A 20,444-nucleotide genomic window follows, 5' to 3' on the forward strand; every position below is an offset into this window, starting at 1 on the left:
ACACCATTAAGGACGTTCATGTCTGTACTTAGTAATTGTAATAATACAATTTTAAGTTGTATGCGTCAGTACCACTGTTTCTATAGTTATATTGGAATCTCATTTTATCTTTTGTATTATGCGTATCGCAGCATGAATAACGTTTTGGGGACATATGTGAGGATTAATGAGGGAATTAGGCATTAAGGAAGAGAAGATAAAGAATCTTTACTTTTTAATTTTGAGCGGGATATATTCTCAGATTGGGAAACCATTCGGCAGGATTTGGGAATTCTCCTCTAGCTTACGCTATAAGGAGTCTATTCAGATATTTCCTAGATTAATTGGACAAGAGGCGAAGATAGAGTACCCTGTGGACCTGTAGCTGCTGTTGCTGAGTCTTTCTATAAAAATGTTCTTTCCAAAATAGATGCAGAGTGATTGCAAAGGAGTAGTAACACATATTTAGTCCAGTTATATGAAATTATACAGTACATTCTGGTTCACCGACTGCATTGTAATTAGAATTAGTTATAATATTGTGTCCTTTCTTAAAGAGTGCAGGACGAGATGTCTGTAATTTGAAAAAGTAAAAAAATGCTCATAAGTGTTGTCAAATGGAGCGTCCTTATCCGTAGTGTTAACTGTGCTAGGACCCCAACTGAGGAAAGTATAGAAGAATAGTAAAAATGAGGAAGAATCCAATGGCTTTCTAGATTCATTCTTACATGTAAATTTCGGTGGAAATTAATAAATTTCATGAGGAGCCTTTCCATGCGAGGAGGATATTTATAAGAAGAACTAGTAATTTTCAATTATTCGGTAATTATGTACGATAAAAAGATATACATAAGAAGAAAAGAGACTTCATGACTAAGTTGCCAATACCTGAGCTCTGTACAAATCATATCTAAAGGCTTCAGCGCTATATCCGGTAGATGTACTTCAGGTAACTATTAACGGCAGATATTAAGCCTTATCACGCTATTGTTTCTTCTTTTACATTATAAAAGTTTGAGAGTGTGTACATATGGAGAGGAAGTGTAGCACTTTGTATATGCAATAATGGTTCTGTAAGAAGAGAGATCTTCCTGAGGAAATCGTAACAATAGTATGAATAATGAGAAGTATATGGAACGATAAAAGAGAACAAGTATCTATTGTATTGTCGCCAGGGCCCCTCCTGTGTAATCTATTTACGAATGCTAACATGACCTACTATATGACCAAGGAGGTAACCTAAGGTTTCTTCCTGGAATATAGCAATTTTTCTTCAAGCCTGTTTCACTGTATATACTGTAGGACCATCTGTGATTGAAATACCTTGTGAAAGATCTATTATTATTTCTTATGAGTGATTTGAAACTAAATTATTAATGAATGTGCACAATGATTAAGGACATTCTTAATATACGTCTCCCTCAGATTTTTATATCTTCAGGTTCAATGCCTTACTGGAACGTGTGCAGCATGCCTCCATGGTTAATTTTCAGGTATCGCCTAATTTCTTATCATTATTTCTCTCCTTATAAATATTCCATTCCAAATTGTCGTAGTTGTATGTATCGTAAAGTGAACAATAAGTACTATTACATTGTTTTTTTCTGCGGGGGAACTATATTTTGAAGGATTTTGCGGGAATATGGAATTTTTCTCAGCTCATATATCAAATTCATGGTAATATTCGAATAATTCTAGGTAAACATAGAAATGTTCATTGGCTGATAAAATATTCATCAGTTTTCCGAGAAGTGCATCATACGTCTATTCCTTAATTCGTTCTGGACATGTCGTATAATATGTGTCCAGCGCATTCACTACCTCCCCGTTTAGAATGACATATTTGTGTATACATTATTTGGAACGACTGAGCGTTTTGAATAATGTTGTGATAAATCTAAAAGACATGTTATTTAGATTCTTGCTGGAGTTACACACATTTGCGGGAATATATGAATAGAGCTGAGAAGGCATATTTAATTTTATGAGTGAATGTATTTTTGCCATGTGCCCATATTAGTTAAGTTTCAGAATGGACTTATGGAGTATAGTACACGGGGAACGTTGTTAATAATACTGCCTATGACTATTTTCCTAGTGGTATTGTCCAGCATACAGAGACTGCATAGTCCTGGGATCAACATGGAATATAAAATAGCTTTAGCTCTTGGGTGCTATGCGGCTGTTGCGTCCTATCTCTAGAAACTGTTAAGATAAGAATTAAGTGTATGATAACAAATCCTATTCCATAGCCGTATGTAATATGAGCTCTGCTCTATTCTTATATTTCGTGGACTACAATTTGTATTGTTGTTTCTTGTGGGGGGAGAGGTTCATTTAGTGATAGTGACGATCCACGTATAAAGTAGAAATTGGTAAAACACATAATGTACAGGGGGAAATTGTCTATAATAAGTGATAAATGGCCTGACAATAGTAATAAATGAATACATATGTGCGCCACATTTTTGAGAGCAGTATATGAACATTAAAATGAATCATCCGAAAAATGTGTTGATCTTGTTCCTTTGCAATGCGGACGCTGAAATATGGAAGAATTACGTATAAATATATGACGCATATATTGTTATGCCTGGTTTCCACAAGTTGAACATTTGAGCAATTATGAGGTTTTTTTTCCTTTTATCCCTAAATTTACACTTAAATTTCTTCTCTGTCTGCCTTCCCTTTTCTCTGTCTTCTCATTCCTTATTTTTTTGTTTTTCATTTCCGTTTGTTGCTTTTTTCTGTTTATTTCTACTTACAACAGGATGCCATTGCAGACTGTTAAGTGAGAGCGTAATACCGTGGCAGAAATACAAACGGAAATTTAGAAAAGAACACGCGTGAAAATATTTATGCGATTGGAGCGTAACATGTTTTAGAGGATATATATCTATCTTGAACTGAACAATTACCAGGCTGCGTACAGGAATAGTGTATGCAGAACGGGAAGATTGCTGAATACATTGCTTAAGCATAGCGCCAAATGAAGAGAGTAGGAGAAGGCATAGTTACTGAATACGTACAGTTAGGTTTATATTCACCTACGAGGCGAAGGGGGGGACAGGAAAGCAGTACATGAATGCGCGTTTCGCATATTGAGCATAATTCTTTATTACAGAAACCTGAAAGAGAATTGTATTATACCTCTTGAGTGCGTGCATGCATTAGAATGAGCAATGTGAGAAAGAGTGCATTTTAAGGATAGAACAGTAGAAAAATGAGGATAGCTTCTTATGCCAATCGTAAAAGTATCTGTGAACTGAGAGATATAACCACGCTAACAAGCAGTAATATAACATATATTTAATAATATTCTACTGAAATAGGAAGTGCCCATGATTCTTATTGTGTTCCACTCGCATTATTCCTAAATTGTTAAGAAGTTGTAGACGCGGTTTGAGTAACAATGTGCGAAACTAAAGAGGCTATTCGTTAATTATCAGAAACCGAGAGGAATTGGTTCTAATATCACACTTTGTATTATTAAGTATAAATAATTTAAGATGATCAACAAATTTAATTATCAAAGAAGGCCCAGTTCTTCCTATACTGAGTGATGAATGGGAAGAGGCCACAGGAGAAAGGTAAACACCATGTAAACCAGTGAATATCATGGAGGACGTGGGATTAGTTTGAAATAGAATATTTGACATATGTTCCTTTTTGCGCTAAGAGTTCAGATATTCTCCACCGTCTGGTCTTTATGTGTAGTTACGTTATTTATATCTATAGAGGAGAAAATAGTAGTATGGCAACTTCACGAGAGCTCATTCTGAGAAGCTTTCTGTTCCATCAGAAGTTTTTTTGTAGTAAACTTTTATTTAGAATGTGTTCGTAGAATTCCAGGGTAAGAATGCCTCTCTATATAATGAAGATTTAGTATAAACTGAGAAACGTTAGATAATCCTTGATTACTTCCTTATAAAATGCGTGCGGGAAGGGTCGGATTCACAAAACGATATTGGGCGTGCGTGGTCGCATCATTCTGAGACTTCAATACCCGGGCACTTTGATTTATACCTGCAAATGCCATATATAAATATGTATACCTAAATGTATGTATATATATATGTGAATCTTGAAGGATTATTATTGTAGAATTGCGTACCAAGATTCTGTATAACCCGAGTAGTTACGATAATACGTGCAACACCCCCTGATATATGAAAATGTATAATCTACCTCATAATAATGCGCCGCTTCTTGAATGTAGTATTGACTCAATGTGTTTGTTTAGTTTTAAAGGAGTCTCCTGTTAAAATGTATATATAACTTCAGTCTACGTTTCTCTTTTTATGTTCCTATTGTATTCTTTCTTTTGTGCTATGTTTAATAATAAACGGCACGTGATTCCCTTGTGTGTACTGTTTAGAAGTCAAGAATGCATTAACTGTCAATCAACCTAAATGATGCGCACTGCTTCTTCGAAATAGATGGTGCGATACCGTTGCACACCGGATATGCTAAGAGCATAAACTGAATGAAAAACTACTGATTAAGGAAGTACATTGGTATTTTTTATTACAAAGTGGACGTCATTCATGTAAACGTTCCATTTTTTCAATAAATGTAGCTATTGGAATATTGCTTATTATAAGGGAGTGTGTACCATAATGCAGCTTTAATATACTAGTCGCATTTATCAATACATCGGGTACATCATAATAATGAAACAGATGGATTTTACTAGCATGCATGACAAAGTGGAATAGAATACAAATGTCAAAGGTAATAACTGAGCATTTTAATAATTATAATACAGTTCTTAAAAACCCTATATAGGCATACTTATATGTGAATATTTATTAAACGGCGTTATGTCTGTTTTGCACCCCTACGGAAAAAATGAGTTAACTTGATAAATTATGAAGGTCATCTGGCGTCATACAGAAAGGGGCTACCCAAAGAGGCATCCGAAAGAGAACAGATCAGTACCGGTCGTACACATTTTTACTCAGAAGGAAAAAATAGTTACCACTACATATAGATTCAGATTAGAAAATTATTCATTTTGCATAAAGATGTACGTCTTAAAATTACATAATTGTTCATGACGTTTTTCATCTATGCATATATAGAAGCAGTACTATACTATTGAATTCTTACTCCTCTTATAATAAGAGTTGTATCTGGAGTTTCCACTTTAATTGCATGTCGCATACGATTGAAAAGAATGATATTTCGTTTAGATGTGTTCATCCTTTCTTGTGAGATTACCCATGATTGCAATGGAATATAAATATGCAGATCCACTAGGCGAAGCGCGAAATGGTTAGCACTCATGTGTAATTGTTTATGTTCTCACGTTTCTTTATTTCTGTGAATGCGCTTTCATGTCCCATCATTCCTATAAGTGTGTTTTTTCATGTTTCAACATTTTTATGAGTATGCTTCTGTATATCGCATCCTTTTCGTGTATGCGTTTTTATATTCTTGTATTATTATGATAGTATTGTTTCATGGCGCCTCCATTCTATACAGGCAGTCTGATGTAGCCTAATTTTTTGCGAAAGTCCTTTCATGTGGCCTCATCTTGGCGAACGTCCGTCGCTTCCGCATAAGCGGCTAAGGGGGAAACGCGGAGTGGATATTTTTCTCCCAGTAATTTTCCCTTTCGGTGAGGGGAATTCTCTTTACATGACGCAAAGGGAGAGAAAGCGCCCTCCTTGGGATAGTTCCAAATTCGGGGTATGGCTGCAACTGACAACCAAGTGATGCGAAACTGCTTTGGAGAGAAAGGTTGCCCCTCTTGTCAGATGGGCCAACTGAGCAGCACTATTAAGTAAAAAAAAAAAAAAAGTACAACATAACCTCTCTGAGACTAACACGAACGGAATGGCAAAAACGTACAGTGTAGATGTTATGAAAGCAACCCAGAAGTGATGGAAAAAAAAAGTACGACGAAGCTTTCCAGAACGCCAGCACAGATAGTATGGTTACTTTAATGGGGACCTCTCCCGTCTGTGTCACCATTTGCCTTCTCTTCTTCAACACTCCTCCCCGAGGGGATAACATTCAACATAGACAAGTACGCCTGCGCAGATGGTGCAACATCGACGGTTTCCTCCTGCCGATTATGCGCACATGTGGATAGGTTGGTCCTTTTTTGTGTGACCTGGTTGGTGGAGAGATACCGGCATATCACCCTCGAATGAGGGGCCACTCGGGCGATTTAGCTAACGCAGCATGATGCCCTTCTCAACCCCGCAAGGTAAGAGAAGCCTGAACGGACACACGACACAGAACGTTCTAGCGGCAGATAAATTTTCAATTAAATCCCTTGTGCGTTTGTGGTACTCTTCTGGAAAAAACATGCACAACAGGGGGAGCAAAAAAAAAAAAAAAAAAGCAAGAAAGAGGGAGGTATAAAAGGAAAACTATTCACATGAATACGAAATTATTTAATATCTGGTTGGACGCGGAAGAAAGAGGGAACGGGGGAAAGGCAAGTATAGAATGATGACGGGAGATTGAAAAAGAGAAAAAAAACTTTCATGAGGGGTGGAGGAGGAAATGCATTATTATCCAAACGCGTCACTCTGGCGCACCATTTTGTTCTCCTTCAAATGGTCCAGTTGTACCCCCCCCTCTGCACATGCTCATATGCTAGATAGCCCTGTCTGTATGTTGCTCTCTCTCCCTCTGGGCTCCTCTGACTGCCACACTGTCAACATTCTTTAAACATTCGTCGCTGTTTTTTGTTCGTTCATGGAGCTACTTTCTCATCGCTTCTTCCTTTTCTTCATTTCTACGCTGTCTCCTTTCCGCTTCTAATTCTAATACTCCTCATAAAAGGGCAACGGCTCGACAGTAATAATTTTTGTGGGGGGAACTTTGATCATGGCCGCGGGTTTAGGTCCTTCTGGTTGCCTCTTAATGGAAATAAATTCCTTCTTCAATTTAGCTTCCTTGATGAGTTGCGAATTCTTCTTCTTCCTCAGTTTGAAATCTTCGTTGCATCGTGATTTACGGACATGTTCAATCCGCACGCAGACCTTCTTTTCTATAATTCGATGCTTAACTCTCTTGTTTACTAAAACACCGACACCTCTCTTTGTGATATGAAATACCTTTCCTGTTCTTCCATGATAGAAGTTGAATGGCATACCTTTCTGTTGAGTCGAGTCGCAGACAATATCGACGTAATCTCCATAGTTAATGTTTTCCAAAAATTTGTTTGCCGTGCACTCTCCATGTTTTCTGAATTTCTTGGAGAACTTGTACCTCGTTCCAGATCTCTTTCCCTTCGACTTGCCTCCCATTTTTTAAATTGTCAAATGCCCGCTGGGTGGAATGCGGCACGGTTGAGGTAAATGGGAAGGAATATATAAGCCTATACCAGAGCGAGGGAGTGGATTGTTTTTGTTTCCTCTGCTCAGATAAGCAGTCACACGGCTGTACCAGTACCTATGCTTTTACGTACCTCCGTGTCGCTATGCAGCTGTGTTTCTTCACTTCTCGTGTGGGCCGCTCTCCCAAGATGCAACGATTCTCTTTCGAATGGCGTACGTCACCTTTTTATTTATTTTTTTCCTTTGCCTGTGGGGGTTTCCCTGTATCGTTGGAACACATGAATGGGAAAAAAGAAAAAAAAACAAGTAAAAAAAAAGAAAAAGAAAAAATAACAAAATGGTAAAATACTCAACGGTATCCTTTTTGTGCGTGGCAAAAAAAAAACAGTTGCGCGAAACATGCAATGCGAAACGCCTGGGGCGGAAGAGTTTCCATGCTGAGTCCCTTGCATTTTTGCATAAGCATATGAGTCAGGGGCATAGCGCGGGGAGCCGAAGGACCCAAGCCACGCGAATACCCCAAAGAAGCGCAAAAAAGGCTAGTTTCTCTCGAAAAGAAAGAAATGCGCACTACGTAACACCCAGGGCATTATGGGCCACGGGGCTAGAGCGATACTTTTTTTTTTTTTTTTTCCTCCCCGGGTTTGCCTTACCACCAATAGGCCGCAAAGCCACCAAGTGGAAGAAGGGGTCCCCCGCAATATTACGAGGTGCACTCAACGGGGGAAAGACTACCTCATTTAAGCGTCACCTGAGTGAGGAAAAAAAAATATAAAAAAGAAAAATCCAGATTTTCCAAAAAATACGAGATTGGTTGAGAAGGCCCGTTCTACAGTGTGATCTTCTCGTTTTTTTTTTTTTTCCCTATCGTTTGTAACCCTTTTAGGGCGCAGTTCTACAGGGGGCAGGGGGACAAAAAAAAAAAGGCAACATGTCGCCATGGGGTATCTTACTATGTTTGTACAAAATGGGGCAAAGTAATTACACTTATACATTTTCTCACAGAGGGGAGGGGAGGGTTGTAGGCCTAGCGCCTTTCTTTTGGGAAGCCTCCCTAGGGTGAAACCCAAAAAAAGGATGGTGCTCTTTCATTTGAGCATCAAACGGGTTGATGCGAAATGTAACGGGGGAGATGTGTCCAGCCGCTTCGCTCATGCGCAGTAGTATAACCCGTCGGTTGGCTCACCGCTGGTTCCGCCGCTCTCACTTATTCGTTCGCTAAAAAAAAAAGAGGCCTACTCTTTTTTCTTTTCTCACTATGGAGAAGCATAGCAGCTAGCTAAATTTGCTTTCCGAGCAGAATTGCCATTCGTGAAGGTTCATGAGCGTGGCGGTACGCAAAAGGGCCCAAAAAAAAGAATAAAAAACGCTGTGGGGGGCATGGAACAGTTCACATGCATGGGCATATATTTGTGTATGTTTCCTTTTTAAGGTGTAGCCCCACCTTAATCAAATTCGGATTTGCCTCTAAGCAGTGAAACTACTCCTGCCAGAGTACTGTTCATTTTTTTTTTATTTTTGCAACCCCTTGTTGCGCAGCTCAATGACCTCACTTCCTCAGTTGGCTCACTCGATTAAAAAATTAAAAAGACGCGTTTATGCTCGTGGGGTGCTGTCCCTTTTGAGGTAAGTTCTACTAATAGGTGTCTGTGCACACGGAGGGGAACACATGGGAATGTATAGAAGCACATAGAAACACAAAGAAGTACACATGCAACTGCGCCAACGGAAGACGTAGGCATGGTGTGTAAAAAAAAAAAAGGATAAAATGGATGAGCCGGGCGATCCCGGTGACCAGCTCACCAACTGGACTGCCTTCCCACACTACTCCTTCTGATCCTCCTTGGAAACTTCCTCGAAGTTCTCTACGAGATCCGGGACGTCAGCGGGCTCCTCCGCGGCTTCCTCTTTCTTCGCATTCCCGTTGTTCTCCTTGTTAAGGAGGTTTTTTATGTTTGGGTCATTTTTAATCTTCTCCAGAAGATTCATATCGACATTTTTATTTCCTTTGAGACCCTCAAATATCTTGTTTATATCAATTTTCTGCTCTGTGAATTTTCCCGTGACGACATAGGTGTTGGATTGTAACGATGCAGACAGTTTTGGTTTTTTAAATTCCATATATGTATCCCCTGCTTTGTAAACACAGATCTCATCCACCTCCCCGAAGTAGGAGGCACCGATTTTTTTTAATATCAAATTGATTTTCTTCTCATTGGACATGGAGTTTTTATGGACCTTTTTAATTTTCCTTCTCGCACTTCCCTTGCCACCGATTTGTCTCAGGTTGCCTCCCATCTTTTCCTTCAGCTTCGCCCTCGCGGCTAAAATTTCTGGCGATATTTTGTCCATCTTGGCGGGGAAAAAAAAAGAAAAAATAACACGAAAAAGGGGAGACGAAGAGGAGACGCGGCGGAACAATCCGTGCAGTGGCGACTATGCTTGTGTGGATGACCTGCGTGGTACAGATGCGAAGAAGCAAAAGTGTGGAGTCGTTTGCAACGCCCGGGGGGCAAACCGAACGGCGACCGAGCTAAACACGTATGCAAACATGCGCATGTACGAACGTACAAAATTATATGCGAACGCGCAAAATAATTTTCTCAATTTAAGGAGAACGAGAAAAAAGAAAAGAAAAAAAAAAAACGCTGTCGTAAAATGGGACGTGATGCCTCTTCCCGAGGGGATTTACGCTTAACATGACAAACGAGTGAATTGCGAAAGGTTTAAAAAAAAAAAATGCCACAAGGTATGCGTGGCGACGACCGGTCAAATGGCACCTGGGTGGATGGAGTGGCGTGGACAACCGCATGAAATGACAGCAGCACATGTAATTGGTCCATACAGTGCAAAGTAATGCATATACAGCACATGGATGTTTATACACCTATATATGAACCCCTTCGTGGCGATGCTGTGTGGGAGAGGACGACCGCTTCTCTTCCAAGTGAAGAAGGCAGGAGGGTGGGGTTTCCTTCCCCCTCAGCAGTGAAAAAGAAAAAAAAGAACGGGTGCCGCGCTGTGCATAAAAAGTATCCATTACATATGCATGACCATTTGGTGAGGCGGGTGGCGGAGGGAGAAACCGACGGGCAGGGGAAAGGAATACGGGGCCATCACCACGGCAGCATGGCGAGAAAAATAAAACAAAAGTGATTGCTAAAAGGATTCATGACTGCTAACGCGAGTAAACGACTGCTTGCACCAGCCAATTGTTGCTAATATCGGTGAATGCCTCATAACAACTGTTAGTGGAGCGCTACCAACAGGTGCAGAGCAACCTCAAAAAAAAAAACGTAGCAAAACTGAGCATATGGAAAGATGGCATCCACATGAGAGGGGACATTGGTTGAGATTACACAAAAACATCATGAGCGTTTCCACCCAGCATGGCCAGTCGTCCGTCGTCTCTCCATAGATTTGTATCAAGTGCTCCGTCCACCGAGGAGCCATTCCGCATGCGCACTTTTGGACTGTGCGTTTTTTTTTTCTTTCTTTACCCATGTTTGGCTTTTTTTTTCTTTTCCTTTCGTTGTTTTTTTTCCCCTCCTCCGTGTAGCATTTCTACTTACGAAAGCTGTGCATGGGAAAGGTGCCCACTGGCCATACGTCTCACGTTGGAAAAGGGTTCACGCGTTATCACATCTCACTTGTTATTTAAACGCATCAGGTTGGGGAGCCATCATGTGCACCCTTTTAAAATGGTAACTATGTTGGAGGAAAAACAAAATGAACGATGCGCCGCTAAATAAGTAACTACTGATTTTGAGGACGTAGGTAGAGCGAAGGTAGTGCGCCAAGGGGAAAGCCACCTCCTGTCGTGGCACAGAGCATGGTCCCTGAACATTACGCGTATAAGCTAACGGTGTGTACCTTGTCTGTCATGTTGTCAGTTCTCTCCACAAAAGCAACACTGAAGTGGGGCTCATATGCTACTCCCGATGTGTGCTCTTTGGCCTACCTATGCGGAGAGGGTACTTTTCACGATGGCACCGTCCGAGGAGCTGGCACAATGAGGGAATTCACTGGGAATTACCTCCACTGTGAGCCGCTAGAAGAATTAAGAGTGGCAACCATTACTCAAACGAGAAAAGGGGACATAAGCTCTTTTTAAAATGAAAAAAAAAGGGGAAGGTCCTTTTCCCCATGCACAGCAGTTAACTCGTTCATCGTATTGCGCATATTCGTTGATAGGAGCCAATAGGGAGTGTGTGTATGTCTGTGTGAAAGTGGCATTCTTTTCCTACGTGCACGCGTTACCCATGGTGGAGCAGTCTGAATGCACGATTGGAGGAAACTCACTTGAGTGTTTCACACACTGTTACGCTGCATCGCGCCGTGTGTGACGCGGGAGTTTAACTCTACTGTACATTGCCTTTTGGAGTTCTCTACGACTTTGCAATGTGCAGATTAGCATCTGTCTTCGGCTGCCTTGCTCGTTGGACTCGCGCGAACCATGGCCAATTCATCAACAGAAAAAACATAAAGGCGTAACTACAAAGGGACGAATTCGCAACTTGTCATTTGCAACTTGTCAATCGTTGGAAAAAAAAAAAAAAAAATTCAAACGGGGGAAACAGAAAGGGCCCTCTGCGACATGCGAGGTGAACCTGCGTGAAGAACAAAGTGGGATGTCGCCCGGGATGGTTATGGGGCGAACAGAAAGGTGGGGGAGGAGGAACAGGCGCTCGAAATGGCATATATATATGAAAAAAGGACAAAAATCATAAATGAGGGGAAGAAATACATGAGCAGCCACCCGTGGCTAGCTATTTTTTTCTTTTTTTTTTCCCGGCTAGCCATGGAAAACGCGCAAATGTTATGAACAGGCAAGGTAAAACTTCCACCGCGTCACCACTTCGCCGCTTCACCCGCTTAACCTACTCCACCGATTAGCTGCCTCGTCAGCTCGTCAGCTTATCAGCTTATGTTGAAGAACTGCGTGGCGCGCGCGCGGGTGTGGGTTCCGTCGAAGACGTAGTGCAGCTTCATGTCGATGTGCCTATTATTCTTGGCGTTTTTCCTGAGGGCGAACATTCCGCGCAGGACCTCGTGCTTCTCCACAGTGAGGACGTGGTCTGTATAGAGCACGATCTGTTTCCAGTGTGTGTGTCCCCCGTACGGCCCAGTGGTGAAACTGATCTCCGTGTGGCACGCAGAAAAGGAGACATCAAACCATATGACCAGTGCATGCAAATAATCCCGTTTGGTCATCCTCAATCGAAAGGGGGAAGCAAAGGATAAGTCGTCCGTTGTGCATGTATTTAAGTCCAATTTTAGTATGCAACACGAATCAGTAACGATGAAATTCTTGTCTACATAATCGATAACAACTTCTTCCTTCAATATTGGCAACACTGAAGTGTAATTTAGGTCGTAGCAATTTCTCCAAAAGTCAAATTTCTCTTCCCTATATAGGCTATCTTCAATGCCAGCCATGTACATGTATGCCTTATCTGGAAAGAGCAATCCTCCCTCCCTTAGCCATTTGTCTCTACAGTAAAGAACCGTGTCCAGCATATTTTCGTACAACAGGCAGTAGCCCATCCACTCTGATATTATTATGTCAACCTTCTCCACCGGCAGCTCGATTTCCTCAGCCAGTCCCTTCAAGAAGGTTATTTTCTCCGTTAACTTATTTTCGTCTCTGATTCTTAACGCTGTGTAGATGATGTTACTCTTTTCGATACTGTAGACATGCTTTGCCCCCGACATGGCAGCAAAGAAGGAGAGGATTCCCGTTCCGCATCCCACGTCTAATACAATTTTGTCCTTTATCAGATGCTCGTTCTTTCTAATGGCATCATAGTAAGTCCTTGTCCTCACTTCATCCTTTATCATGTCCTCATGTATATGGATATAGTTGTACGAATTAAAGTACTCATTGTTTCCGCTGTCCAGATGCTTTTCTTTGTCAAATACGAGGAAGTTTTTTCTCTCTCCTACTTCGTTTATTTTTTCCTTACAGAATTTTCCCCAAGTGCCGAAAAAGTTTTTCAACTCCTCTGCGCTAAATCCCTGGGGTTCCTTATCACCGTTGTTTCCCCTGCCTCCCTTTTCGTTGTACACGCCTTCCCTCATTTCGAACTTGCCCTGGTTCACTTTGTTATACCTGTTCGCCATGGCGCGTTGGCGTATTATCGTCTTGTTGTGCTGGCGTGTTGGCCGCTTGCCGTATTGTCGTGTTGACTGGCACGCGGTTGGCTAACTCGCAGCTCGTACGGCAGGAAGGGAGGCGGATTACCTAAAAAAGGGAATCGAAAGGGGGACGCAAAATGGGGCGCCAAAAAGGGGGTGCAATAGGGCAAAGCTGTTGCTACCGACTTGGCTGAGTGGCAAAATGTTCTACGAAAAGGATCTACCCATTGGAGTTATCGTTCTTTTCCCATTCTCTTATGAACTTTTAGTTCAACGTGAAGGAAAGGGGAGACAAGAAGGGAAAAAAGAAAAAAAAAACACAAAGTTTAGGAAAAAGGAGTCGAGGAAGATGAGGCCGCAGAAGCTGCTCAAAAATGTTGTACCTCTTCCTTTTCGATGTGAAACGATTAGCCTATTTTCACTTTTGCCCGACTGCTGCTCGTATGCTCTTTTCCTTTTCTTCTCTGCTTCTTTGCCTCTGTTCGTGTTTGCTTTTTCTCTGCAAAAAAAGTGGCTCCTCTTCTGCGCCTGCCTTCGTAATTGTTCCCTTCGCTTTCTTACTACATTGTTTGCCTATACACGTACATTTATTATGTATCTATTTTTTTATCCCTCTATTTATTTACCTATTTATCCTATCATCTTTTTTTTTTTTTTTCCCTTTCCAGCCCTCATTTGTGCCGAAGTCATGACGGTCATGTGGAACGTGATACGGCCCAGTTTTTTTTTTTTTTTTTTTTCCTCAATTGGCAGGGGGGTATGCAAATAAAAGGGGGGGCACAGGCACCTGGATATGCTACATTAACCTTTTTTTTTTTTTATCTTTTCTGGCGTATACGTAAGGAACACTCTTTTCATGTGCGCGTGCACGCACACCTACAGAAAGGGGCAGTTGTATATATAATCCATTTGCTCTCGATTGAACCTGTTTTGGGTTGCGCAAAACCCTTTTGAAGTTTTTCTATTGGCAGCGTGGATCAGGCGTGTAATTGGACACAAGAAAGCAGAAGCAAGCGGAAACAAGCAAGGGTGCAACCACACGTAGGTAGATATGCATTAATACACTCACACAGTTCTGCCGCAGGGCACCCACCCTCAAGGGGGATCGGCCACAAAACCCTAAGTGGGGGCGCTGCCAGTTGAGGTGCCGGCAACTTGGGGAGGATAATATGTGTAGCCTCCCCTGATAAGAACAATCCAGGGGTGATAAAAAAAGGGAAGCCTGTTTTCCCCCTTTTTTTTCCCCTTCTTTCCCCCAATGACACTCTTCGTTGGGAACCCCCTCCTCACAAAACAGACTCGTACTCGCGTTGCGTCTCCTGTACCACGTCCTCCGATATGTGCACATCCTGCATGTTGAGGCACTCTCGTTTCTTTCGTAAACAATTGAGCTGCTTCCGGATGTATTCCAAATTCTTTTCCCTCTTGGATTCCCTCTCAAACAGCTCATCCAGCGCATTCTTCTCCTCACTGGTGTTCCTACAGAAGCTGCATCCCAACTTTAGAATGTGAATATCCCCCTGGTCATTCCCGACCGAAATGTATTTATTATTTAGATGTGCATCCATTTCTGTGATGGAGGAATTACATATTTTCTGCTGAATAATGGGTTCATTGAAATTGTAGAGTAGGTTCCAGAAGTCAAGGTAGCCATCCTTCCTTGCCAGGATGAAGAAGGAAGAGTCGCTAATCCACAGCCCTTTATTAATGACACACTCGTCGTAGTAATTTGAAATGATGGGAAATTTAATGTCTTCAGACCATATGTTAAAACCCCACTTGTCTGTTGATAGGAAATACTTCAAATTGATTGGAATGCGTTTGATGCTGGTTATGCTAGAGAGATGTTTCTCGTTTGACGCTCCATACTTTTGGAGCATCTCCAGATTTTTGGCTTGTCTCTTAGAGAGGGAGAGGACGTATCCTTCGTCTGTGCCGACGAGTATTTTGGAGGGACCGGCCTCCAAGTTCCATTCTAGGCAGTTGGCGCTGTAGCAGAGGTTGGCGGAGGGCGGGGCCACGCCGCTGTTCCCCGTGTTGGTTGAGGGGATCGCTTGATTAGTCCCCCCAGCTGCCGCTGTCCCACTTGCAGCTGCCCCAGTCGCAACCGTCCCAGTAATCTGCGCGGGGTAAGTAACGAATTGGCTGATGTCCACGCCCCCCTGAGAGTTGTTCAGCGCAGATGTGTCCAAGTTGGATGTCTCCACGAGGTGGCAAACCTCCCCGCTGTCCTTGTGTAAGGAAAAGGACTCAATGTGGTCACTAAAATTGCGTATGTCCCACAGTAAGCACACCCCATCATTCGATACGGACAAGCAGTGATTGTTCGTCTTGGTCTGCAGCCAAATAACATCTTGCACGATATTCTTGTGACTAGCATGATTGGAAGAGGACTCACATACGGTATTCTTCTTCCGTAAATCCCACAGATTCACTGTCCCGTCATAAGAACCAGCCAAAAGCAGATCCGAATTTTTGTGATTAAATCGCAGACATTTTATGAACGTCTTGGAGAATAAAATTTGATACGGACTATTAATTTCGTTTAGATTGTATAGGAGACAATTTTTTGGAGAGTCACTTAAAATCTGTTTATGATTATTAACACAGTAGGAGATGGCCAACCTGTGACTACTATCGGTTGACCACTTGATGCAAGTGACATACCTAGAGTAGTTCCTAATCTTGTCTTTTATCACTAGCATGGATTTTATTCTGAACTCCTCCTTACTTTCTTCCTCATCTTGGAAATATTCTTTATAAATACCTATGCTATTATTTTTGTTAATAATTCTGGTCGTCTCATTCATGAGGATTTTTACGCTGTTAATTGTGTTTATATCTTTGTCTAGCCTCTTCACATATTTGATTTTATTTTGCTGATCAGTGATATCTATGTCTTTGGTCCATCCCCCTTCGTTGTGGTAAAAGAATTTGTTCTCTAGCTTAACGCTTTCTATGTTTACGTAACACTCGCTTCGTTTTTTCACATTCTCATCGCTATAATATAGGTTCTCCTTCAGCATATACTTTTTTTGCAAGTCTTCTTTTGGTTCTATTCGGCCCACCACTTGACTCTTCGATTTGGTGAACCCGCATGGCTCCCAGACGTCGCTCCGTTTTTTCGTGTAGCAATGGTAGTAGTCAATCATGTCAGCGGGAAGCGAAGCGGTAGGAGGGGAGATTCAACTCAGATGAAGTGTGCCCACGGTGGGGTTAGTCGTGATGATGTCGCGGAACGGGGAAAAAAAAAGGGGGGGTTGCTCTTCCCTATATCTGCATCCCCTCCCGTTGCTAACACTTGGAGCAGTGGTTCTCTATCCAGCTCTTCTCTCTCTCGTTCACCTGCCTGATTGGCTTATCATCTGCAAACCTGTACACGAGACTCTCCTTAACTTTGCAGTACCCGTCGCCTAGGGGGAGGAGAACGAGGGGGGAAAGAAAAAAAACAAACAAAGAGGCAGCGAGATGGGTATAAGTACGTGTACCTACATGTGGCTACATATACCTATACGTACGCCTGCGTGTGCACACACTTCCTCGCATGGCTGGAGAAAAAAAGAAAAAAAAAAACGCACACGGAAAGCTTCCTTTCATGCACACATCGACGAATGGATGGAGAAAAAAAAAAAAAAAAAAATGCACACAAATGCGGGGAGATCCAATGGACGCATCAACACATACGGACACGCACACCCAACCGATGTGCCTCAAAAGGGGAAACCCTCGTACCTATGTCGTAAATATCATGCAGGAAGGCATTCGTTTTCTCTTCTTTGAAAATAATCTCGTCCTTATTAATCTCTTCTTTAAAGAAATAGGGAGACTCCACGAGGTATTTCCACTTCTCCTGATACTCCAATCCGTCACTGTAGTAGTACTGCCCCCGGACAAGTTTGCCGTTTTCCCAGGTTCCTTTGTACTCTCCCTTGTGTTTAAAAGCTAGAGTACCTATCTCCATGGGAAGGGTGGGAAATGGGAAAGGGATACGGTTTCGGGGGGAGAAAAATGGAAGGACACTTATAAATGAACCATGTCGAAGTTGACCACTTTTTTTTTATGTTTTCCTTTGAAGAGCCACGTGAAACCCCCAACAGCCCTCTCCTGACCCACCTTGCCCGTGAAACTTGTCATTCTTAAACTCGCCCATGTAGACGTTCCCATTCGGGTAGGTATACCTCCCCCGCGTTTTCTCTTCGTCCAGGTACACGATTTGGGACATGTGTGCGGAGGAAAGTAGCGAGAAAAGGAGAGAGAAAAGGAGGGGGCAAAAACAGGCGAAAAAGAGGGGGAAAAAACAGGCGAAAAGGAGGGAGAAAAGAATACCCACGGAGCTCGGACAAAGCGAGACTGTTACCACTTCCCGATGTTTGTCCCGTCTTTGCAAAAAAATGGGGATCCTTCTGACCGGTTAGTGGGGATGAGAAAAAAAGGAGCCTTTTCCACTACCCCCTGTGCCAACGCGCTTGTGTGCACTTTTTTCCCCGTGCGGGTTTCTTCTTTTGAGGATACTCAGGAAGCACGTCTCACTGCGTTTGCACTTCCTTCTTAAGTGAAAAGAGGGGAAACTCCCAATCGGGGGGGAAGCATCACATGTCTATTCTATGCGTGTCATTCCCTCTTAAGGCAAGTTCGCACAATGGGTGTCTTCTTACAAACGCCGTGGCGATTCAGTTATCTGAGTTCCCGAAAGGACATGGGGGGGGGAGAGAAAAAATGGAGGCACGCTACACCTCCGTAGGAGGATTCGCGAAGTGGGGATAACACATAGGTAGGGGGTGCACAAGAGCCCCCCCTAGCATACAAAAAAGGGGAAATAAACCCAGTAGGGCGAGGCGGCGCAATCACACAGGAGAAGTACGCAGCAACGCCGGGCCACGTCGCCGAACGGCGCCTTGAAAAAGGGAGAAAAAATAACGACGCGCCATTTTCGCCTTGTCCAAAGAAGATCACCCGCTTGGGTATCCCCCTCGATAGACGCATCACTTCATCCTGAGCGCGTGGGACCAGCGCAGGGAGACGTACGTCGCCGCCTTGATCACGACGTAGAAGCTGACGAGGATAAAGACGGAGTGGGAAATGTGCAGTTTGGCAAACCGCTTGTCTATTATGACCTTGCCAGGGAAGGAGCCCTCGCTTTGGCACACAGAGGAGAGGTTCTCCGCAGAGCACTTGATAAGCGCGTCATCGAACTTTATTTTGGCTAGCACTGAGGCAGAGTATGTTTGGTAAGACAACCATTGGAGGTATCTAAAAGGTACTTGCAATTTGGCTATCTCGACATAGAACCCATTTGTCAGCGTCATGGTCAGCAAAACGACAGAAAGGAAACTAACAGCCTTGCTGAAGTTATCAAACAGAGTCGATATGAAATATCCCAGGGAGCTACTAATCAGAGCATTTAACAAAGTGATGAAGACGTAACTAACGTAGACTCCAAATTTAAGCGTCCCATACAGAATCAGATGTGTGATTAGAACCCAGAAGGCAATTAAGGTTAAGAAAAAGATAAACTCTGAAAGGAGTTTGGAAAAAAAGTAGTTACTCACTTGGAATGTCTTCATGTTTCTCTCCTTTGCTATGACTTCCCTCTCTGAGGGGAAGGAATACAATGATAAGTAGGCAGGGTAAAAAGTCCAGTAGGATAGAATAAAGAAAATCGCCCCAATGGTATCAATGATCCCGTCTTCCGTGTCCTCCTTAAACGTTTTTAACCAGAGGAAGGCAAACAAGGTTAGAATGACAACCAAGTCTATCACCTTCACGATCGTGATCTCATCGATTATTATTTTTTTCAATCCTCTTGTGAGGAGAAAAAAGTTCTGTCTAATATATGGTGTCTTTTTTTCTTGCAAAGAGATTAACACCTCGACGGCCTTTAGCTTCTTCAGATCTTGTTCCCTTGCATTGTTTATTTCTTTTATGGAAACGTTTGAAGATTTTTTCCGTACCCCAATTGGGGATTTATCACTACTTTGTGGTGACGACTTCTCCGTCCTATGTGCCCCTTTAGTCTCATTTCCCTCCTTGGCCAACAACGAATCGTAGTCGTCATGAATCACTTTATTATCAATAGAGTCGATATCCATATAATAACCTATCTCTTTATCATAGCGAAGATACTTATTGTAATTCTCCAGCAGGATGGATTCGAAATTTACGTTGCAGAGGACATCCATGAGGTAATCTGCCACATTCCACCCGTACGGACAAATGAACCCAACTTTTTTTAAATACTTATTCAGGTCGGTTGTCTTCCCATGATATATTATGTACCCATTTGTTATTGCTATAAGTCTGTCAAACTTTCCGAACACTTGGCTGCTTGGCTGATGAAGAGACGATATGATGGTGGTATTCGAGATGGTAGCTATTCTCTGAATGCACTCTACTAGGGATAAGGCGGATGAGGAGTCTAATCCACTTGTCGGCTCATCCATGAGGAGTAAAGGTGGGTTTGACAAAATTTCATTTGCAATGGATAGTCTTTTTCTTTGTCCTCCACTTATTCCCCTTACAAAGGCATCCCCCACGATGGTATCCTTCACATGGGTTAGACTCATTATCTCCAACACGGAATGAACCAATTCGCGTAACTTGTTTTTGTCCCTAATGTCTAATTTCAGCTTGGCAGTAAACTCTATCGTTTCGTATACAGTCATTCGGGAGAAGAAATAATCATCCTGGAGAACGTATCCCATGTAACTCTTTATATTTTTGCTCCTATTCGTATTGTTAATGAGGAAATTTCCTTCCACACCGTCTGTCACTTTCATGGACAGAATGTTCAGCAGAGTTGTCTTCCCGCTTCCACTGGGGCCCATGATCACTGTTATGGTCTGGGGAAGGAGGATGCCTTTTATTCCGTGTAGAATTTCCAGCTTCCCATGATCTACTGTGTACTTCACGTCGGAGAACTCGTACTTTATTTTGTCGTACGGGCCGTGGAGCTCCTTGGTGGGGCGGCTCCTCATGGAGGCTTCCCTCTTGGGGGGGTTCTCCATCGAGACCTCCATCTTGGGGTGAAGC

At 42.4% G+C, this 20,444-nt stretch overlaps 6 protein-coding genes across 6 annotated transcripts; all 6 read right to left on the minus strand.

Moving 5' to 3' along the window:
- Window positions 1-6,761: 6,761 nt before the first annotated feature.
- Window positions 6,762-7,247, minus strand: C922_05243 (50S ribosomal protein L21e; the record flags this gene model as incomplete). The annotated part of the gene is made up of 1 exon (XM_008820815.1): window positions 6,762-7,247. One exon carries the CDS (start codon window positions 7,245-7,247, stop codon window positions 6,762-6,764), a length of 486 nt encoding a protein of 161 aa, XP_008819037.1.
- Window positions 7,248-9,101: 1,854 nt separating this feature from the next.
- C922_05244 (nascent polypeptide-associated complex subunit beta) lies at window positions 9,102-9,629 on the minus strand (the record flags this gene model as incomplete). The annotated part of the gene is made up of 1 exon (XM_008820816.1): window positions 9,102-9,629. One exon carries the CDS (start codon window positions 9,627-9,629, stop codon window positions 9,102-9,104), a length of 528 nt encoding a protein of 175 aa, XP_008819038.1.
- A 2,568-nt stretch (window positions 9,630-12,197) lies between these two features.
- C922_05245 (protein arginine N-methyltransferase 1) lies at window positions 12,198-13,400 on the minus strand (the record flags this gene model as incomplete). Its single annotated transcript, XM_008820817.1, has 1 exon — window positions 12,198-13,400. One exon carries the CDS (start codon window positions 13,398-13,400, stop codon window positions 12,198-12,200), a length of 1,203 nt encoding a protein of 400 aa, XP_008819039.1.
- A 1,301-nt stretch (window positions 13,401-14,701) lies between these two features.
- C922_05246 (dynein intermediate chain 2, axonemal) lies at window positions 14,702-16,567 on the minus strand (the record flags this gene model as incomplete). Its single annotated transcript, XM_008820818.1, has 1 exon — window positions 14,702-16,567. The coding sequence occupies one exon, from the start codon at window positions 16,565-16,567 to the stop codon at window positions 14,702-14,704; it is 1,866 nt and encodes a 621-aa protein (XP_008819040.1).
- Window positions 16,568-16,709: 142 nt separating this feature from the next.
- C922_05247 (dynein intermediate chain 2, axonemal) lies at window positions 16,710-17,637 on the minus strand (the record flags this gene model as incomplete). Its single annotated transcript, XM_008820819.1, has 3 exons — window positions 16,710-16,828; window positions 17,148-17,366; window positions 17,529-17,637. 3 exons carry the CDS (start codon window positions 17,635-17,637, stop codon window positions 16,710-16,712), a joined length of 447 nt encoding a protein of 148 aa, XP_008819041.1.
- Window positions 17,638-18,397: 760 nt separating this feature from the next.
- C922_05248 (hypothetical protein) lies at window positions 18,398-20,431 on the minus strand (the record flags this gene model as incomplete). Its single annotated transcript, XM_008820820.1, has 1 exon — window positions 18,398-20,431. The coding sequence occupies one exon, from the start codon at window positions 20,429-20,431 to the stop codon at window positions 18,398-18,400; it is 2,034 nt and encodes a 677-aa protein (XP_008819042.1).
- Between the last annotated feature and the right edge of the window lie 13 nt (window positions 20,432-20,444).

The sequence above is a fragment of the Plasmodium inui genome (assembly GCF_000524495.1).
Source record: "Plasmodium inui San Antonio 1 unplaced genomic scaffold supercont1.48, whole genome shotgun sequence".
Lineage (NCBI taxonomy): Eukaryota > Apicomplexa > Aconoidasida > Haemosporida > Plasmodiidae > Plasmodium > Plasmodium inui.